The sequence below is a fragment of the Amblyomma mixtum genome, chromosome 4, assembly GCF_055824585.1.
Source record: "Amblyomma mixtum isolate Tamu chromosome 4, ASM5582458v1, whole genome shotgun sequence".
NCBI classification, from domain to species: Eukaryota; Metazoa; Arthropoda; class Arachnida; order Ixodida; family Ixodidae; genus Amblyomma; species Amblyomma mixtum.
The window spans coordinates 141,309,795-141,330,991 of record NC_143015.1 but is presented as its reverse complement, the minus strand read 5'-3'; the positions used below and the strand labels follow the sequence as shown (position 1 = coordinate 141,330,991).

Below are 21,197 nucleotides of genomic sequence, written 5' to 3'. Positions count from 1 at the left end.
AAGCCCGATGAAGACACGACTACATGACACAAGAAGTTGATAAGATGCTAGGCAAGGACATTATTGAGCCCTCCTAAAGTCCGTGGGCCTCTCCTGTGGTCCTAGTTAAAAAGGAAGATGGTACATTGCGCTTTCGCTTCGATTACGGCTACCTCAGCCGAATTAAAAAAAAATAGATGTCTATCCATTACCCCGTACAGACGATTCCCTTGACTGCCTTCACGAAGCCAACTATTTCTCATCTATCAACCGTCGTTCCGGCGATAGGGAAATCGCTTTGGACGACATCGACCATGAAAAAACGGCCTACAGTACTCCCGACGGTCCGCATCAGTTTAAAGTAATGCCGTTAGGTCTATGCAATGCTCCGGCCACTTTCGAGCGTATGATCGACTCACTTCGAGGATTCAAATGATCAACATGTCTGTGTTGCCTCGACGATGTCTTGCACGATATCGTCGAGTATGTTACAGTTAGGTCACAATTAAAATGGATGCCCACGAATCCTGGACTAGTGACCATTTCAAGATACAAAGGGAAAATAGTGTAACACCGCCGGACATATTTCGTTCATGTTTCGGACTAGAATTAGGGTGTCCTGCTCATTTAAAAAAAACATTTAGTCAGATAATTAACACTGAGATCTCAGCAAACAAATGGACGACAGCACATTAGAAGGACATTAACAAGAATAAAAGAAAAATTGCGAGGCACACACAATTTGCACCTAACCACAGGAGGGAAAGCAATAATGACGCCTTTGAGAAATAGTAGTACACTTATAATAAAAGATATCAGAGGGATGAGCTTCCCTAGCAGCGTCCAGCAGCTTGGCTTAGCGGCGTTGTGCTGACACGCCAAACATCAGAGAGCACGTACCGCACTTCACAAGGCGCACACGGTAAGAGATACAAGCACCAAAGAAGAGCCATACAGATGAAGACGTGCTCTAAGTCTCGCTTAGACGCACGAGATTGCGAGAGAACTTTTTGTGCAATTTCGTACCAGCGTCCGGCCTGCAGTGAACCGCGCCATAGGACGCGGGGTGCAGATCAGTCAAGGAAACGTGGTCCACGTCTCACTTCGCTGTATCGAACATAGGAAATTCCGCGTTGCGCGAGAGACGCAGCCATTTCATCATGTTTCCTCACGGCGGCGAACTTGTGTGCCACAATGGCGAAAAAACGCATAAAAAAAATTCAGGGGCCACATTGACTGTCTAAAGTGCGTAGAGGCGAAAGCGTTTTCCGCACCACTTTGACTGCCTCTGTGGCACTGCTGATGTCACATATAATGAAGTGGTAATTACTAAGTAATAGCCAATTACTGATTAATGATTAAACACTTATCAATGACTAAATACTAATTAACTACTAATTAAGGCGCTTAAGCATCGCCTTTAGGAGTGGAACGCGACAGCGTGTTGTAGCGCTGCCAGGGAGTCCACGGAACGCCACCCCCCGTTCTACGCGATACTTCGCCGGTTGGAAACACCTTTGAACGCAACGTGTTTTGGGGAAAGAAAATGGCACAGTAATTGTTTTGGTTTGGTTTATGGGGTTTAACGTCCCAAAGCGACTAAGGCTATGACAGACGCCGTAGTGGAGGGCTCCGGAAATTTCGACCACCTGCGGTTCTTTAACCTGCACTGACATCGCACAGTACACGGGCCTCTAGAATTTCTCCCCCAAAGAAATTCAACCGCCACGGCCGGGATCGAACAGCAATTCTTTCTGTCATCTCGGTGGACAACCGAACCGCACCGTACAGTAAGGGAGGAAGTGGGAGTGAAAGAAGAAAGAGAAAGAAGGGCCATAATGATGAAAATGATTGTATTTGAGGAAAGGAAATTTGTATTTGTCTCACATATCCTGGTGGCCACCCTTCATCAGTTTGATGACGTCAGCTGCGCTCGTCGATGAGTCACCCCAGGCGCTGGATGTAACACTGGACGGACCGGGGAATGAGCCATTAAATGCTTTCGGCTTAATACTTCGCTTCTTCGTCTCACATTCGATAAAAGATATAGAGGAACACCACACAGACGCCGGGTTCATGTACGGCTCTCTACCACAGGACGCCCGTCGTGGCACAATGACATGTCACCGTCGTAGCAAACAGGACGGAAAATGCTATGTGAACCTAAAAAGGCGTCGGTTCAAATAGGGTACCAAAGGGCAACCGGCTTGGCACTGAAAGTCGCGGGTTCGAAACCAGCCATAGTGATCGAATTTCGCTCGAGGAGAAATGCTTGATGCTTGTGTACTATACGACGTCAGTGCACGTTAAAGAACCCCAGTTGGTGGAAACTTCCGGAGCCCTTCACTGCGGCGGCCATCATAGCCGGAGTCGCTTTGGGACGTTAAACCCTCGTTAACCGAACAATCCCCGAGACGTCTTATAAGTTTCGCTTCGTCGTATCGAACACCACAGAAAATACAACATGGCGCCAGAAAGGCGTCGGTTAAAAAAACTGCCGGGGGCTTAGCTTTGGTTAAGCCTGGTAGGTTGCGAAAGCGAGCGCAGCGCCTCTAACGGAAGGGACGCCACCACCATTTCGGCGCGATGCCTTGGGACGCATGCCATATCGGCTCCGTCAAGTGTCGCTAATTCTTGGGGCGCATCAATTCGGCCTCTCTTAAAATTTGAACGAGCGGATTCCTAACATCACCAGGACTCTGGAGCCACCAAATTTCACCAGGTGGGCCCAATTTTCGCATTGCTAGGGGCGATTTCCACTTTGCCGCGAGGAGTGGACGCTGCGCCTAACGGCTGCGTCGCTCCCGCGGCGGTGACACCCTCGCTACATCTCAAGATGGCTTCTCAAGCCCCTCTAAGGGGCTACGACCCTTCCGAAATGGCCTGGACGACTGTTCCGGCTACCCAACCTGAAGCTCCTGCGGAACCTGCGCGCTTCGAGCACGAGGAGCTCTTCCAACTCGTCAACCGGCGCGGCAGAGCCGGCTCCAACAAGCAGGCTGCCACATCGCCGGCCTCCCAAGCTACGCAGCAAGGCCTCACGCACGGGTCTGCCTCATCAATTAGAAAACAAGCTCAGTCGCGTCTGTGGAAGCCCCGTCCTATGCCACAGATGCATCCTGAAGATTACGTGGTCATCCTAAAGCCCAGGGTCACCGCCGACCTACGGAATACCTTCCGGCGTGGTGAGTTGGGCAAAGCTCTAAACGCACACCTCGGCATCTCTGCTGCTGAGAACATTCTCAACATCGTCCCCGCCTGGGAGCAGAATCTTCTCGTTGTAGGAGTACGGAATCCGCACCTCGCCGATCGCCTGATCGGCGAAATCAGCTTGACCACAAGCAAAGGCACCCTGCCCGTACACGGGCATTTGAAACAAACTGGAGACGTATGCCGCGGCGTCATCGGAGGCATCGCCGACGACGAAACCAGCGCAACGCTCACCGCCCAAATTGTCTGGCGAGGCGGGCAGATTGCAGCATTCGCCGCCTTGGAAAATCATCCATCGCGGTGATCACCTTTGTGGGAAAGGTGGTCCCGCGGTACGTCCACTACAACGGGGAAACTTACCCCCATCCGAGAATACAAGCGAACCGTGCCCGCCTGTGTAAAGTGTGGTACTGTGGGACACCGCGCGGACACTTGCCCCACTCCGAATTCGTCTAAGTGTGGCCTTTGCGGCCAAAATGTGACTGTGACGCAGGATGGCCCTGCGCCACACGAGTGCAACCCGACATGTGCAATCTGTGGACTAGCCCACCCCACAGGCTCGAAAGATTGCACGGCAAAATTCCGCCGACTTCATCTTGCCAGTGTCAAGCCCTCCCAACATGGACGATCCGAAAAGTCAGAGCCTGGAAACAGAAAAGATCCCACCGCCGGCGGAGCAAATGGCGGCGTGGGACATGGCAATAACGCCACCGGCTCGCACGAGGGAAACGTCAACGCGGCCTCCTCATCTCCCGGAGTAAAGTCAACGGGAGAGAAGAAGCGAAACAAGAAAAACAAGAAGAAAAAGCAGGCACCGCCACCGCCCCCTAGCGGAGACAACGCCAAGCACTTTCCCGGCCTCAAACCAAGTGGCGCTGCCGGAGCCCGGGCCCCGACGCAGCAACAACACACTCAGGTGAGCAGCTGGGCAGGGGTCGCTTCCTCCCCTCCCTCCCCCTCGCCCACTTCCCCTCCTCGGCTTACGGCGTAGATGTCGAAAGCCGCAGACAAAATGAGCAGCTTAGAGCACAGATCGGGCAACTGCTCGCCAAAATTCAAAATTTGGAAGAAAAGCTAGCTGCCGCGACGGGTATCCCGAGTCCCGACGCCATGGAGAGTGAGCCCGAACTGCCGCCCGCGTTCGCGTCGGCAATGGCCGCGATGGAGGCGCGTCTCACCTCCCAGCTTCAGAAAATGGTAGAAACGGCTATGAACTGCATGGAGTCCAAATGCTCGTCATCGGTCCCTGCAGCCATAAGCCGCTGCATGAAATCGAAAACCACCCGAACCAGTCGGCGGTTCGAGGGGATCCGAGCCTTCAATACGCACAAGAAAATTATCTGTAATCCCAGAGACGCGGCATCGCAGGACTCCAACCCCGCACCCCCACCCAGTGCTAGCTGTAGGCAAGAGTCCAATCAGCCCCCGTCTCTCACCTCCAATCCTAATGATGGCGGCACGGCCTAACAAGCGTTCCCCACCTCCGAAAACACACACGTTGGTAACCGTAACACCATGGAATTGCAGAGGCTTCAAGGCTCGCCAGAAACGCGCGAACCTGCGCCTCTACCTAGAAACTTTCGAGGCTTTACCCGCCGTGGTCGCCCTCCAGGAGCCAGGAGCGGCGGCGAAATTGACTAACTACGTGACGTTCCAGCGAGACCACTCGTCGTGTCTCCTCGTACACAAGTCGTACACAGCCACCGAAATCGACCTCGATCTCAACATACCGTACTCGTACGCCATGGTAAGGATCCTTCCCCTTCGCCGATCGGATCCTCCCCTGCACGTACTTAATGTATACTGCTCCCCGAAACTGAAGCGAGTGACCTTCGCGGACCTCTTTAGCCGTGCACTTAAAGAGGCGGGTCGCGACCCCCTGCTGATTGTGGGCGACTTCAACGCCCCTAGCCAGCTATGGGGCTATCGTAAAGAGGAAGTGCGCGGACGCATGCTGGCGGAGTTGGCGTCCACACTGGGCCTCACCATCCACACCGACCCGGCATTTCCTACTCGCGTAGGCAACTCGGTGACCAGAGACACATGCCCGGACCTCACCTTCACTCGCAACATAAGACACGCAGACTGGATCAACACCGAGGATACCCTCGGCAGCGACCACTGCATCATCAACACCACTGTTTATACACGCCCCCAAAAGCGCCCTACCACACTAGCACGCATCCCCAATTGGACCACCATTCGCCAAAATTTCCCGTCCGACACCAACACGAACATCACAGAGCAGGGATACGCAAACTGGTCCCGGTTAGTCATATCGCACCTTCGCTCCCACGAGAAGCAGATACAGCTCACCGAGGTGGTCACGGACGTGGACAACCACCTCCTCCACCTCTGGCAAGCGCGCCGCGGCCTCACGCGCCGCTGGAAGCGCCAGAAACACAACAAGAAGCTCAAAGCGCGCATTGCGGACCTCACCCGGCAGGCAGCAGAGTACGCGGCCCAACTCACTGACTCAAACTGGGTAGACCGCTGCAACACGGCGGCGAGGCAGATGTCGAGCCGCAACACGTGGCGGCTCTTCCGAGCCCTCATCAACCCAACACATGCCCGCACAGAAACGCAGAAGCAACTACACAAAGCCATGCACTCATTCCAAGGAAATACAACGCAGTTGGCACAGGCGCTCCGGTATCGCTACCTGTGCACAACTCGGGACGCCCGCAGATCGGCCTACTCCTACGCTGGCAGAGAAAACTCGGAGTTGGATAAGCTTTTCCAGCTTCACGATCTGCGGGCGGGTCTGGCCAAAATGAAGAGGGGCACCACGCCGGGCCGGGACAAGGTCACCGTCAAACTTTTGGCGAACCTTCCTGATTCAGCGTACCAGTACTGGCCTTCTAGAATACATCAGTGCGATATGGACGGGAGAAACCCTGCTCTCCATTGACTGGAAAACGGCCCTTGGCACCTTCATCCCGAAGGCCGGAAAACCGATCGACACGGACAACCTCCGCCCCATCTCTCTCACCTCGTGTGTGGGAAAATTGATGGAGACGATGGTGCGGGATCGGCTGTCCGAGTACCTCGAACAACACAACACCTTCGCGGACACAATGTTCGGATTTCGCCCACATAGATCCGCACAGGATGTCCTGCTCCAACTTTACCGCGAAATCTTGAACCCCATTACACACCCCCAAAACGACAAAATAGTCCTTGCGCTCGACCTGAAAGGAGCGTTCGATAACGTAACTCACGAGATCATACTCACACATTTGAGTCAAACTCACTGCGGCACCAATACCTTCAATTACGTTAAACAATTTCTCACGGACAGACTATCCTACATCAGAATACAGGACGAAGAGCACAGACCTTTCCTGCTCGGCACGAGGGGGACTCCACAAGGCGCGGTGCTGTCCCCTCTGCTATTCAACATTGCCATGATGCGCCTACCCGCCCTACTGGGTGCGGTCGAAGGGGTCCAGCACGCGCTGTACGCCGACGACATCACCATCTGGGCTACGCAAGGGCGCCTGGGGGATATGGAGACCAGCCTGCAAACGGCCGCCAGCATAGTGGACCGCTATGCTCAAGAATGTGGTCTGCAATGCTCCCCGCAGAAATCCGAATTCGTGCATTTGCGTCCCTCGCGCACATGCTCGACCCAAATCAATCTCTCGTTGCAAAGTGGTCCCATTCGCGAATCCAAGGAAATCAGAGTCCTCGGACTTTTCATACACAACCAGCGACGCTGCGACACAACACTCGCCAAGCTCCGGCAGGTGGGGGACCAGGTGGGCCGCATGGTCCGCCGGGTTTCCAACAAGCGCGGTGGGTTACGATGCAAAGACGCCTTGCGGCTGGCGAACGCATTCGTGACCAGTCGAATGTTGCATTCGACTCCCTATCTCCACCTGCGGAAACAGGAGGAGGATGCCCTCGAGGTCATCCTCCGCAAAATCATGAAACGAGCGCTGTACCTCCCGGTCTCTACCTCTACCAGCCGCCTTTTGGCACTGGGGATGGTTAACACTTTTAGGGAGCTTCGGGAAGCCCACCTCAACAACCAATACACTCGTCTCACAAAGACAGGGTAGGGTCGCCGCCTTTTAGCCCGACTTCACATCCAGCACACTCAATTCACAGAGAGATGGCGCCTTCCCGTACACTGGAGACGCGCCCTCCACGTGCGGCCTCTCCCCACCAATATGTCCAAAGAGGATCATAATGGCAGGCGCCTGGCGCGGGCGGAAGCCTTGGACCACCATTTTCGGAGCAAACCAGGAGTCTTCTACGTGGACGCGTCCGGCCCGGACCCCAGGGGATGGTACACGGCCGCGGTTGTCCACGAGGGTAAAACAGTAGACGCCCTTACTTTCAAGGCCCAGTCAGCAATTCACGCAGAAGAGGTTGCCATCGCTTTGGCAGCCTCTCACACCTCCTCCAAATACATAATCACCGACTCGCGAGGGGCTTGCCGTAACGTCACGCAAGGGTGGGTTACTCCCCGAGCTTATCGCATTTACCAAAATTGTAGCCGAGACTCGGATCCCGCGCACCGATCTCTCGTTTGGGCTCCAGGTCACCAAGGCGTCCACGGAAATGAGGCAGCCGACGCCGCCGCCCGCGCGCTCTCTCTCCGGGCATTTCCCATGGGACCCGACGCCGACCAGGACACTGATTTCAATCCGATTTATACTTTTAAAGAAATATGCGAGTATTACAAATCCACGCACCAAACTCTTCCCACCCCGTGCAAAGGGCTGGGGAAGGTCAACGGGCGGGTACTCCGGCGCCTGCTCACCAACACGATGTTGTGCCCGGCAACTCTGCAACATTTCGATCCTCAATTCGACGGGCGGTGCTCACACTGTGGGGAGGTGTCTGACACTTACCACATGGTGTGGGCCTGCCAGCAGAACAGATCCCTACCCCCTATCCCAAACCCCACCCGAGAGGACTGAGAGGCGACCCTGTCCGGTTGCTGCACCCTCGAGGCCCAGAGTTAACGCAGCGCGCCCGGGCTGCGGCAAACGCCAATGGGGTACCTGACTAGGCATCCCACCTAGTGGTTGTAAGGGCGTGACCCTTCAAGTCACGACCCCCAACACCTCTCCCTATGATTTAATAAATGTTTTCACCACCACCACCACCCGCTGCGCGACGACTCGACTCGGTAGCCCATCTCTCACCCTGGTATGACGTCAGAGGTCATTTTAAAGGTCAAACGTGGCTACCGGCCGCCGCTACGCGAAAGGCCGTTCATGAGCGTAGTTCATTAAAACTTCCTGTTGGGCGAGTTGGTAGTTCATATTGAATTAGAAATATTATAGCGCAAACAAAGACACGGACAGCGCTTGTGTGTGTGTTTCCTCTCTTTTTGTCCGTGTCTTTGTTTGCGCTATAATATTTCTAATTCAACATGAGTGTAGTATTGCTTTCGCAATAAAAATTGGAGGACTCAAACTTCGCGCCTAGGAGTGGAACTTGAGAGCGTGTTGCAAGCGCTGCCAGGGAGTCCACGGAACGCCATCGACCGTTCGGCGCGACGCCTCACCCTTTGGAAGCATTTCCAGCATTGAACATAAAGCATTTGGAGGAAACGAAATGGCGCAGTAACTCTCACATTTCGGTGGACAACCGTAGCCCCGATTATAGCTCGCGGTTACGAATTCATGCCACAAGCTAGGCTCGAACTGAGTTTAAGCTGCACGGAACGTTTAATCGTACAACACCATCCCGAACATTCTGCGGCATACGACTGGCACGATAGGATTTTGTTAGAGCACAGCTCTGTGGCGCCCGTTTTTGCGTTTCGAGGCGTCACCGTCGCCGTTGTCCGTTTTAGCCAGCAGTGGACACCTCAGCCGCGCTTTAAGCTGCGAAACCAACGGAGCGGGAGCTTGGAAAGCAGAGGGCAAAATGGGTAAATTGGTTTTTGAGGCAAGGAAATGGCGCACTATGAGTGTCACATATCTCGGTGGACACCTGAACCAGGGGAAAGGCGTATCACTGCCCTCTTGAAGCTAAGTGGCTGTAGTGCCAGGCGTGCGCTGCATGCGTTGGCATTGACAACGTTGTGCCCGAAACGCGGCGCTGAAGCCATAGGCCTTCGTCGTTCGTTGTCTTCACTGCCGTTGGCGTTTTACACTCCGATCATTTTAAGGAAATAAAAGGTGCATATAACTGGATCTTTGGGTCAGTGGACGCTCGAATCGCGCTTATAGGTACTTGGTTTGATTAGAGAGAGAGATGTGTGCTGGCCGTATGCGTTAGCGCTGACAACGGTGAGCGAACTCTGGCGACCAACAATTAACTGCCGCCTGCCAGGTTGGTAGGGTGGGTGGGGCTTTAATGTAGATGTAAAGACAAACAAACACGAATTCCTTACCACTAACGGGGGAGACAATCCCGTTCCTCTCGCTCGTAACGCCCCCCACGGCTGTGGCAACCTCGCGAAATACCTGCATAGACCTCTTCTTTGAGAACCAGGCATTGGTGCAGCAAGTCGAGCACATATATTTGTTTATTTCTCCGACCACAAAGCTTCCTTCATGACAGTCAAGAACTGTTCGCGGAGTGTTTCTTGAGGAAGGAATATGCGTGAAAAATAGGTCTGTAATTGTACACACATGTCTTGCTCGAATTCTTTGCCTCAATATATCGAAAAGCTGAAACAGCTGATGTGCTGCGCTCAAATTTCTCATTAGGAAGTTACGTAATCGTCGGCAATTTTGCTGACAACCACTACGACTAAGACTACGACCACGACTAAGCTGTGGCAACTACGACAGCTGCAACTACCACTACGACTAAGACGACACCGACGGCTTTTCGATTGAACGAGCTGTATACGTTGTCGCGTAATAGGGTTCCGTAACATGGAGCACGCGTCATTTAAAATTGACCTTCGTAATATGCATACCCTTCGCGGCACAATCAGGGAAACGCGTATAAGAGTGGCTTTGCCGTATCGAACGCTACAGAAAATTCTGTGGTGCCAGAAAGGCGTTTCAAATAGGGCTCAGCAACACGGAGCACCCGTCGTCGAACTGTGAAGAAGGCGCGTTCGAAGTGGCGCTTCATCTTATACAATGCATCTGAAAATTGCACGAGGCGCCAGACTGGCAGCTCTTGAGAAGGGCGCCGTTAAACGACGAACGCGGTGAGACGCAGTCAGAAACGCGCTGGCTTCGTCGTGTTGAACACGGTTGAATAACCTACGGAGCTGGAGAGACGCGAGGGCCTGTTAGGGCACTCTTCTGCGGTGCGCCCGTCAGGGAAAATTCACTGAGACGCCGTCTTGCTTTATCGCGTCGAACACGATAAAAAAAAAAATTCAGCTACACCAGAAGGGCTCCCGTTACTACAGGAGTCGTTAACTCGGGGACCCGTCGTGGCAGAATCAGGGATGTGTGTTTGAAGCGTCGCTTCGTCATATTAAGGCGGAAGTCTCTAATGCCTCATACTGTCGTTAGGAGACGCATCGGCCGCCGTGTCGACAGACGCGTCGGCAGATTTGTCCGTTTTTCGGCGTCACTGCTTAACCAGGGCCTATGGCATTTGAATCCGAGATGCTACCACTTCGCCAAGAAGGCTCGAGGTTCGAGCATGAATAAAGGCGCATCTAGTGAATGCATGGGTTTCATAAATAAAATAAAAGGAATAAAGTCAGGAAACGAAAAAAAATAAAAAATAAAAATAAGGAAATAAACAAAAATGAAAACAAAACAAACATAAGATATGAAAATAAAAATAAAATCAATAGAAAGAAAAGGAGCAAAAATAAAAAATATGAAAAACAAAAAAGTAAATAAAAACAAGCAGTGCGCCAGGAAACGCTTTCGCCTTGCATCACTTTAGAGAGCCAAAGTGCTCCCTGATTTATTTAACACGATATGGATCGAGAGACGCCACGGCTGATAAGGTGCGGTGCGCCCAGCAACAGAAAATTCTATGCAACGCAAGAGACTCCAGGGTACGTGTGGCCCTGAAGACGCGGCCTAATTACTGAGTACTAAAAAAATTGCGCAGAAAAACGAGGACAAAGCAAAGAGAAGACAAGGACGAGCGCTTTGTCGCCGTTTTTCTGAGCAATTTTTTCAGTATGCGTATCAACCGACTAGCCCAACTTTCTGCTCTCCTAATTACTGAGACGCACTCTAGGCCAGACTTCGTCACCTTGAGCAACTAGCGAACACTATGTGACGCCAGACGCGGCTTGTTCATAAGGCTTCTCAAGATGGCCCGTGTACTGCGCGATGTCAGCGCACGTTAAAGAACCCCAGGTGGTCGAAATTTCTGAAGCCCTTAACTACGGCATCTCTCATAACCTGAGTCGCTTGGAACGCTATACCCCATAAATCAAACTAAACCAAGCTTCTCGAGATGGAGCGTCTGGGTGTGACGGAACCAAGGCCTAAGCGTCGCTTCGTCGTCTCGAAGCTCAGATTTTATGCGACGCTAGATACGCGTCTGATTCCTCGGGCTCGATAACACAAGGTGTGCGGTGGTGGTGAAAATATTTTAATCAAATGGTTTAGGAGGTTGTAGCGGTGGTTGGAGCTCTCAGTCCAGGTGTGGCGGAACCACGGAGGCGCACTCCATGTCTTGCTTCGGTGCATCGAGCAAGGTAAACGTTCCTGTGTGACTCTAGACATTGCCACGTGGCCACGCACTAGGACCTGCCCTCTCTGGCACAGTCATGGAGACGCGGCCTATGTATCATTTAGGTTTTCTTGCTTTGTAGGGTACGTCCCTAAGCAACTCAAGGCATGAGGGGCACCGTAGTGCAGGGCGGCGGAACATCGCACAGTACTACATGCGCCTCGAGCATTTCGACTCCATATCGAAACGAGAACGCCACGGCCGAAATCAAAGCCGTGTTTTTCGGGTTAGTGGCCGAGCACCATGACCACTAAGCCACCGCGGCAGCCTACTTCGTCGAGTCGAACGCTGCAAAAACGCGCGTCACGCGCTTTGTTCATGCAACCCCGCATGAAGGGGAACTCGTGCAGCTCCTTGAAACACAGAATGCAGACGCATATCTGCAGTATAAAACGGAGTATTTGAAAGGAAAACGCTTTTTAAAGCCCTCCACATCTCAAAAGTGTAATGTACTCACCACTGAGCGCTGACTGGGAATCCTTCATATCTCGGAGTCATTGATCAAGGTCTAATGGACCGCTTCCTGACACAGGATATCAGGCGTCTATGGGCGGCCGGCGTTCCCGAAGAACTACCAGAGGGCCAGAGGAGAACTCGTAACGTCAAGTACGAACGTTTGTATACTGACGACCACCACCCCTCGCGTTCTTACTTTTATAGCTTCGGCGTTCGACGATTCTCTTCCCCTCGTTCTCGCGGAAATCTGCTGGTGATGATGACGATGTGGCTAAGCCTCCTGTATAGTGAACTAGAATATAGCCTCCTGTCGCTGTCTTTGAAGAGCACCTAGCGGCCAAGTATAGAACAGTGAACTCGTGTTATTTAGTTTATGATTTATGGAGGCTTTAACGCCCCAAAGCGGCTGAGGCTATCAGGGACGCCATAGTGGAGGGCTCCGGAAATTTCGGTCATCTGGGCGTTTTTAACGTGAACTGGCATTGCACGACACACGGAGGGTCTAGAATTTCGCCTCCATCGAAATTCAACCGCCGCGGCCGGGATAGAATGTTACACAATGATTCCAGTGATACTGATGGCGTACGTACAATACATCATCAGTTTTGTCAATGATTTATGAGCAGTACCCTGACTGTTCCGGCACCGTCGCTGTCTATTTGTATTACGTAACAGCCTGTATAGCTCGTTCGGTGGAAAAGCCGTCGACGTCGTAGTTGTAGTGATTGGCACCGCATGACGGAAAAAATTGTATCATGCCAACCATCTGCCGCAGAATGTTCCGGATGTTGGCACACGATTCAGCTTTTCGTGCAGCATAAACTTACTGGTTACGAGCCTAGCTCACGGCAGCGATTCTAACCGACGACCTATAATCGGGGGCTACTGATAAAACAAAAAATCTCTGCCTCTCCCGTAACCGAGAGTAGAGTAAGCATGAAATGTTTACGGGCCTAATGTCATCTCGGTGGACACCCGAACCGCACCGTACAGGAAGGGAGGAACGCCACCACCCGTTCAGCGCGATGCCTTGCCATTTGAACGCAAGGTTTTTTGAGGAAAGGAAATGGCGCAGTAATTCTCTGCCATCTCGGTGGACACCCGAACCGCACCGTAAAGGAAGGGAGGAACGCCACCACCCGTTCGGCGCGATGCCTTGCCCTTTGAACGCAGCGCTTCTCCCCCGGGCCCCTGTGCGCCTGCGCGGCTTTGCTTCGATGCGCGAAGCCCCTAAGAGATCACGGATGACAACGAAATGTATCGTGGAATTTATGTGCTTTTTGCACGCATTATTAGAAATCGGAAATTATAATTCCGTGCATTATCAAACGCACAGATCGACTGATATCTTGATAAACATTGAGAAGGCACTGGCAGCAGTTATTTTTTGTGACTCCTTTGGAGACCAACCGGCGCTTGCATGCCGGTCGCGTAGGAGGGCTTAGAGAGTCTCTTTAAATGTCGTACGGTGCCCGGATGTTCTCGTTTCAGAGCCCGGATGAGTGGAATTCAGTGCCCGGATGACTGGATTTCAGTGCCCGGATGATGGCTCTCGGTCTCGGCGTGACGTCACCACACTGCCGACAACGGGAGCTAAAAGCATTTCATGCTTAAAATCATATTACGCATAGTTCAGGTGTCCACAAATACAAGTGAGAGTGTTACTGTGTCATTTATTTTATAAAAAAAAAAACAATTTTCGATTTCTCTAACTGTCGTCGCGCCGAACTGTCGAGTTCCAAACTTGAAGGCGAAAGTTAAGCGGCCTCCAAATTTTTCTCAGCATCATTAATAAGGAATCCGCAAGCAGTGTGCAGACCTTGTCAAAAGTTGGGTCCGAAGGGGTTTGTCTCTGAAAGTTGCTGTGTGGAGCGACAGAGTTCCAAATCTCATACGGTTAAGCAGAATAGAAAACAGGGCGAGGCGACTGTGAATCATGTACACTGCGCACAGAAAAAAAAATTCACAGGGATACCTAAATTCATTACAAGTTGGAAATGCGATGACTTTACCGGAAGTGCTGCCTTCAGCAAATGGGCGAATTTTTTGGCCGACGATGCATTTTGGCACCATAGGTGCCCAGGCAAAGAAAACGACAGAACCATGTCAGAAATACGAAAAAAGACGAAATATTTTGTCGTTTTGTCACAACGCTGTTTTTTTTTTTGTATAGTCGCATACAACTCAAACGCAACGGCTTTTCCCCGTAAGAGGACCCCCTTCCAACCTGTGCTGTCGCAATGCAGGGAGCGGCCTATCCCCCATCCAAGAGGGAAGGGATTGTCCCTTTTCATCTACCACTCCCTGCTTTGTCACACAGCAAGGTCATGACAAATGGCCGACGCCATTACCTAGTTGGGGTTCCTTTTACCGGGAAAAACCGCTGCTTCTTAAGTTATATCCGACTATAGAATTGTAGTGATCTCTGTAGTAATTTTCAGTAGTCTGTAGTTGTGCACAACTTTTCTATAATAAGCACGAAAAATTCTTTTGTAGCTACAAGTTCATGATCAAAAACATGCAGAAAATTTGTTGTAAAGACAAAAAATGTTCGGTTGTGTTTTTCGCCTGGGTCTTCTAATCTTTCGCGGTAAAAACATGGTCTCGAGGCAGAGAACGCTTGTGTTGTGTACATGTCTGCTTCTATTTCTCTGTGTTGCTTGCGCTCTGTAAACGTTACTCTTGACGGTGCGAGGAACTCCCGTCCGTTTCCCTCCGAAAGTTCTGACTTCCACGGATGCTTCAAGGGCCATGCTATACAGCTTTTAAAATGGTTTCCAACAGTTCTAACTGTTAACCTGCTCTATCTATCCAACTCAAACAAATGCCGTAGAATAGATTGAGAGCTGTCCTGCTGCATTCTGTCGTCGAAACCTGCAGTTTACAGTCCCCGTCAAAAGTACACATCCCAAGGGGTTGGCTTCTAAGCTGTTTAGCGGGGATCTCTAGCATATCTAGCACTCCAAAGCTTGGGAGAGTTTAGGATGCGATGCATTTCCTCTTTCGAGAGGTTACGTTCGCTGAGCATGCATAACGATGCACGCTGCAGGCCTCACAAGGAAACCCCTTGGGCCGTATACTTTTGACGGGGGGTGTACGTCACAAACGCTTTGCATCAGAGGTTACACACGAATCGTAGTCATATTTTACTTATTTCAATTGTCGCTACGACGCTGAAAGCAACTCTGGCTCATTACCGCATGCAGCAATTGCTGTAGGGAGAGTCCAGGCAAATAATGTTGAAGCCATTGAAATTCGCACACCAGAGGACGCCAGTCAAGTTGACTTTTACTGCGACTTAATGGTACACACAGCATGACATCATCAGTTAGCACCATCGCCGGCAGCAGGAGCAGCTGTGGAAGCATCCCCTGATGTTTCTTCGCACGTACCCTGACCGTCGTTCTCCCTGGAGTCGCTCCCACGTGGCGCTGACGAGACATCGTCTACGGTCGAGGCAGAGCTTTCCGGGAGCCCGCCGGGAGCTTGTTCGGACGATGGTTCGTCTCGTGCTGTGACACAGGAGCATCCCTGGCGATGCGCCGACACGTTTTCGACGAGAGCAGCGTATGCCGGCATCCAGGTTAACTTCCACCTGGGCATGCGACGGCCCGTGTACCACTCTACGCTGTGGCACCAGGCAACGTAATCGCTCAAGGCAGTGTCCCTTGCCAGGGTGCTGGAGTCCAGTTGCGTGAGGTCTATGTGGCTGATCGGCACCCACACGACTCGACACGGAGGCACGGAATAGACAGCGGCATCTTCAGCCGGAGGTGTTGAAGAAATGGCGGGAACTGGCATGGCTTAAGCAGTCGCCGCACGTGTTCCGTTGATAACAGAGCGCTGGCTTCTGGACAGTGGACACAACTATCAGACAGTTGACGTGAAAGTGGCCTGGCTTCGAAGACACACCCGGTTTTGTAGCCACGCCTCGGCGGCTTTTGCCAGTGTTATCAGTGGGTGACTCACAGTTTTTGCTGGAGAAGCATGTCACAGACAAACCCCTATAGTGAGATACAACTGAAGAAGGAAGGGGCACATACCGGTGGTCGATTTTCAAGACCCCGTAGTTAATCCGGTTAAACCGTCGTTATCCCCCTTCCGTGTGCCCCTCCCTGCGATTTCACGCTAGCATGTCCAAAGAGGTGGGTCAAGGAAAAGAATCGGTCGATGCCGTTGGCTGCAAGGGCTCCTTTGAGTTTTTTTTTTTTTGCATTGTATCCAACTATACTTCTTCCTGAGAAAGCTGATTCAGGGATAGAAGTGACTTGGTTTGACAGGTGATAGGATTGCCCGTTCGGGGTAAGGGGTGCTTGCATCCTTAAACAGGGTACCCCACAAAGCGTTGGAAAGGGAGCCGCTTTTCCAAGAAAAGCATTCGTGGTGATAAGACGACAGCTGCCATGTAAGGGTTGGAGAAATCTGGATTAGCTACCGTACAAAGCTAGAACTCTACCATGGCGGCTTGAACTATTTTAGGGGCAGAAATTAGATGCAGCGCCCTATACACAAGCGTAATGTTTGTAAACAAAGGTGGCGCTGCGGACGGCAGCGACGCGGGGTGTAGGCAAAAACGTAGCATGCCTACCCCGCGCCAAGCGATGCTGCCTCCGAAACCAACTCGCCTGCGTGCATATTTCAAAGCGTGCGCGTCGCTTGTGGTCAGAAACATTTCTGTTGGTGACCAGAGAGCAGTTCAGCACTTTTTCAACCTGTTCGCCAGCCGGAATTATCTGGCGAAGCGCTGCATAGGCTTCCTTCTGCGCTCCTGTGCTTGGCAGCAACGGCGCGGCTACGGCGGTCGACTGGGTTGACTGATGAAATGAAACCGGGAAAGCACGAGGTATACAGGTCTGCAGTCTCAACATCTGAGGCGATACAGCATACCCGATCGCTAAGTGCATGAAGAAGGACGACGGGAGGCAGCTTTTTCCCGTGACGAACCTTTGTGATGTGCCTGCATGCTCTCGTGCAGCCACTTCACTGTGGAGAACGCCGAACACTACTGGACACTGACGCCATGCAGTTACTTTAAATGAGTCATGCAAATGCGATCTTCACTGGTAATGTCTGAAAAAATGCTTTTTTATTCGCTTGGCTTTGAGAGGTGCACAGGCGAATGGATAGAAGTTTACCTCGAGCTAGAACGAAGTTACGTTTGCTCTGCAGCGCTAAATATTTTAAGTCATTCTGATTGCAGGCCTTATTCTGCTTAATAACTGGTTTTTGGTCTGGTATTTGCGGTTTTCGCCAGGTTCTGATTGACCAGTAATTGTAAAATTCAGGTAAAATGGGAAATAACACTGCATGATTTTGCCGATACCTTAGAGACATTTAATCGTTTTCTTGGTTAGGTGGTGAAAAAACGTACAAGTTGAAGCTCGTGGAAGCGAAAATAGAGAAAAAAACTACGCGTGCTATATTCCTACTACCGGACTACAGTGCTGTTTCAAACGTCGCGCTTAGTGGCCCGATGAATGCTGAAGGCGACTGGCAGCAGCAGCTGTTTTCTTTTTTTTTTTAGTTCGAAGAGATGCCCGGGACGTAGTCCGGATGATTGTCGCCTGAAAACGGTCCCCTGCGTTCAATTTACGGTCACACCCATATGGAATGTCGAGTCCTGACTTCTCATAATGAGAGCCCGACAGAACGCGAACAAGCTGGAGACGTTGATTCTTGCAGTGTTAGCCTCGCGACTGAAGAGCAAACATGCGGATTAAGGAACGAAACAGCGCAACTAAAACGAAGTACCAAGAAAAAGAGAGACACGAACACGCGCTCTCTTTTTCTTTGTCCTTCGTTTTAGTTGCGCTGTTTCGTTCCTTAAAGATGCAATACCAACTCGCCCACTATGCTATGATGCGGATTAAGAGACGCAAACTATCATATTTCGATGCAGAAATGCAATACTAGCCGCGCAGCCGATCCGTCGCCGAACTTTTGGGCCAAAGCGATGGGCCAAAGCGAGGCTGCGCATCGCTTTGGCCCATATCTAAATGCGATAAACTTGTGGAAACGTGTGCCGCTGCCTTTCTTCAGCATTGCGGTTCAAGCACCCACACCACAGCTCGCCGGAATATTGCAAAATGCTTTCAAAAACGCTCAAGCATGGCATACCCAAGGCACACGGTACCCGCTTTTCCCTACACAACGAAAGTCACTGCTGACTACAGCGCCGCCGCATCTCCGTGACGTCACGGCCTGACGCTTGTCTATAGACTTTTGGAGTCACAGAAAACAGCCTTCACGACCTACTAATTTATCTTATTGACTTTAGCTTGCCAATGACCTAGTTTAGCTTATCGATAACAGCTTGTAGAGTGGGAGATAGTTGACGATTAAGCTCCCCCATGTTCTTCACACAGCTCAAAATACAGTCGCTTTGAGTGGATGTCGGCATCCAACTTCTGCCTGCAGAACGAGCTACGTCACCCCGCTGAAGGAGTTGTTGCGTTACAAGGTAGCTGAATTCTAGATTTCTGAAACCCGTCTAAAAAGCCCCGCGCGATTTTTTAACCCCTTGCAATTTTTTTTCTTTTTCACAGAAAAGCTTTTCTTAACCGAAACATATGTAGACTGGGAGGTGTTTGACCGGAAAGCATGAAAATGTGTTATTATTATTATCTTACTTATCACATACTGCAGGCAAAAATATGGCCAAGCAGAAGTGGGGAACACCAAGAGACCTACAATGCACGTGCTAGTAATAATACGCCTTAAATGGCATGCACAGCAGAAGACCTATATCGAAGCGACATTTTGTTTTTCTGTCACGAATAGATCTATTCATGTGACGTCATTTGATGGGCCAGGCTATGCAGGAAACTGCGGAGCGCAGCAACATGGTGATCGCGTTGCATGCTACATTAGCGGGGTCACCCGATTTTCCTGAAAATCCGATAATGACCCCGACCCGCCGGTCAGAAGGAGGGGGAAAGCTTATGCTGGCGCCATCCTGTTTATGTCTTCCGGCAACCAGGGTAAGCTATGGGCATAGTGAACTAATAGTACTTCATCACTATCATCAGCCTGACAACGCCCCGTACAGGGGAAAGGCTTCTCCCATATCTCTCCAATAACCCTGTCCCTTGCCAGCTGCGACCACTATCTCCGCAAACTTCTCACTGTATCTCGAAGACTGTATCTCATTCGCCCACCTAACTTTCTGCCGCCGCTGCCATGCTTGCTTTCTCTTAGAATCCACTCCGGGTATAAATAACTTAAGAAGGCAGCTGATGACAAAGCAGGGAGTGGTAGATGATCGGATGATCCTTCTAAGATCGGAGATACCCCTCTCTCCTATGTTGCGCCGCTCCCTGCATTGTCACGCTAGCAGGGACATGAGAATCGGCCGACGCCATTGAATGAAGGGGGTCTTTTTATGGTTAAAAGCCGCTGCGTTCTTGGGTAGTATCCAACTATAGTACACTGTACTATTTAGCTTGCAACCACCACCCCTTCTCTCCATTTAATCATAAAGGCTTAACACAAGGCGCAGCTTTTCTTCCGCGTCACGTCAGCGTCTCATCTATTGGCGTTGCCGCTAGGGGACCACAGGAGAGAACGGCCAAACATATGAGGGCACACAAACCCTCGTTTCCAGACGAGCGTGTGGGGAGATCGCTGACGAAAACCCTCTACTATTCCATCTCAATAGATAATCGTTCTATTAATCAGCGTCGGGAACCTAATGCGGGGACAAAGGGGATAATTGCGCGGGAACAGCAGCCACGCTCTTGCATTCGCAGAGTCTGACTGCGCCTAGGCGGGTACCATGTCGGGTACAGAAGCAGCGCGGATTAATCCGGAAATCGGTGCCAATGCGCGGCTAGTCATTGGTCGTCACCATTCTCCATCGACGAGTTATTTCCGGAACCGACACAGCTTTCATTTGGAAACATTATGTAGTTGTTTTATTTCTTTATACCCCAAATTCCCCCGTGGGTGTTACATGAGGGCTGGTTATAGAAGTTGTTCTTCAAAGAGTTGTTTTAATGAATGCATTGAAGAGTGGTGGACGCGCAAGATCAATTGCGTTGGCAGGAAGGCGTTTACAGTCCTTTGCTGCCAGGGCGAGGAAATCGTTTAGGTGCACAGTGTTATGTGCTTGTGGTGGATAAACTGCTTTATTGTGATTCAAACGATGAGAAATGGCATGAACAGTTCCGTCAGTCACCGCTAGGGTACGAGTTTTTTTGTGGGTGAAAAAGATTTCAGTTCGTTTCATTTCAGCTGGCGTGGTGTTACGATATTGCATTCTTTTGTAACGCTCATTTACAACTAAGGAGTAGATTTGATGCTTCTTGTTGGTCTACCAAGAAGCAAGGCACCGATAGGTGGCCTTGTCGTAGAGCATCCGCCTCGCATGCGGGAGTTGCTTGGTTTGACTCCCGTACCGCCGGGAACTCACCATTTTTTTTAATGGATAAAGATATCTCCTGGCTTGGTGATAAGCCTTACAAGGAGGTCGAACCTTGAAAAGGTTCCAATAGTGGATCTGTGCTTGATTGCCTCCAGAGGACACCGGGCGGCCCTTCCTGACCATGGGCTGCATTAGGGCATCTTGATGGGCCAGTATCGAGGCACCCTAGGCGCCATCTATATGTAGTGATGGCAAACACCTATTATGGGCGTCGCTGGATACCTAGAGGTAAAATAGGTAGGATCGAACCCCCCCGGCCTGGCTCTCGGCACTTCGTGTGGGGTTGCAGCTTTCGGAACCCCCTCAAGCCTGCACCACAGGAGGTCCTAAAGCCTCGGAGCCCACGGCCCGTTCTGCAGGTGGGAGTAGCCGAAGTGCCATCTGTGCGAACCCACCAGCATAAATGGATGCAGATGTCCTACCGGCGGGTTCTCGGCCATTTAGGAGGCTTTATTTGGTAACGGGGTCTCTGGTGCTCTCTCCTAAGTAGGTTGTT

The 21,197-nt window shown here is 51.3% G+C and overlaps 1 protein-coding gene across 3 annotated transcripts in view; it reads right to left on the bottom strand.

The window, feature by feature from the left end:
• Positions 1 to 12,430, bottom strand: part of LOC149348493 (uncharacterized) — a 32,662-nt gene extending 20,232 nt beyond the window's left edge. For all 3 annotated transcript variants that reach the window (XM_089585842.1, XM_089585844.1, XM_089585843.1), the window contains exon 1: positions 12,281 to 12,430. In XM_089585842.1, coding sequence (XP_089441968.1) covers positions 12,281 to 12,308 — 28 coding nt within the window. In that variant the 5' untranslated portion in view covers positions 12,309 to 12,430. The remainder of the gene's footprint in view (positions 1 to 12,280) is intronic.
• Between the last annotated feature and the right edge of the window lie 8,767 nt (positions 12,431 to 21,197).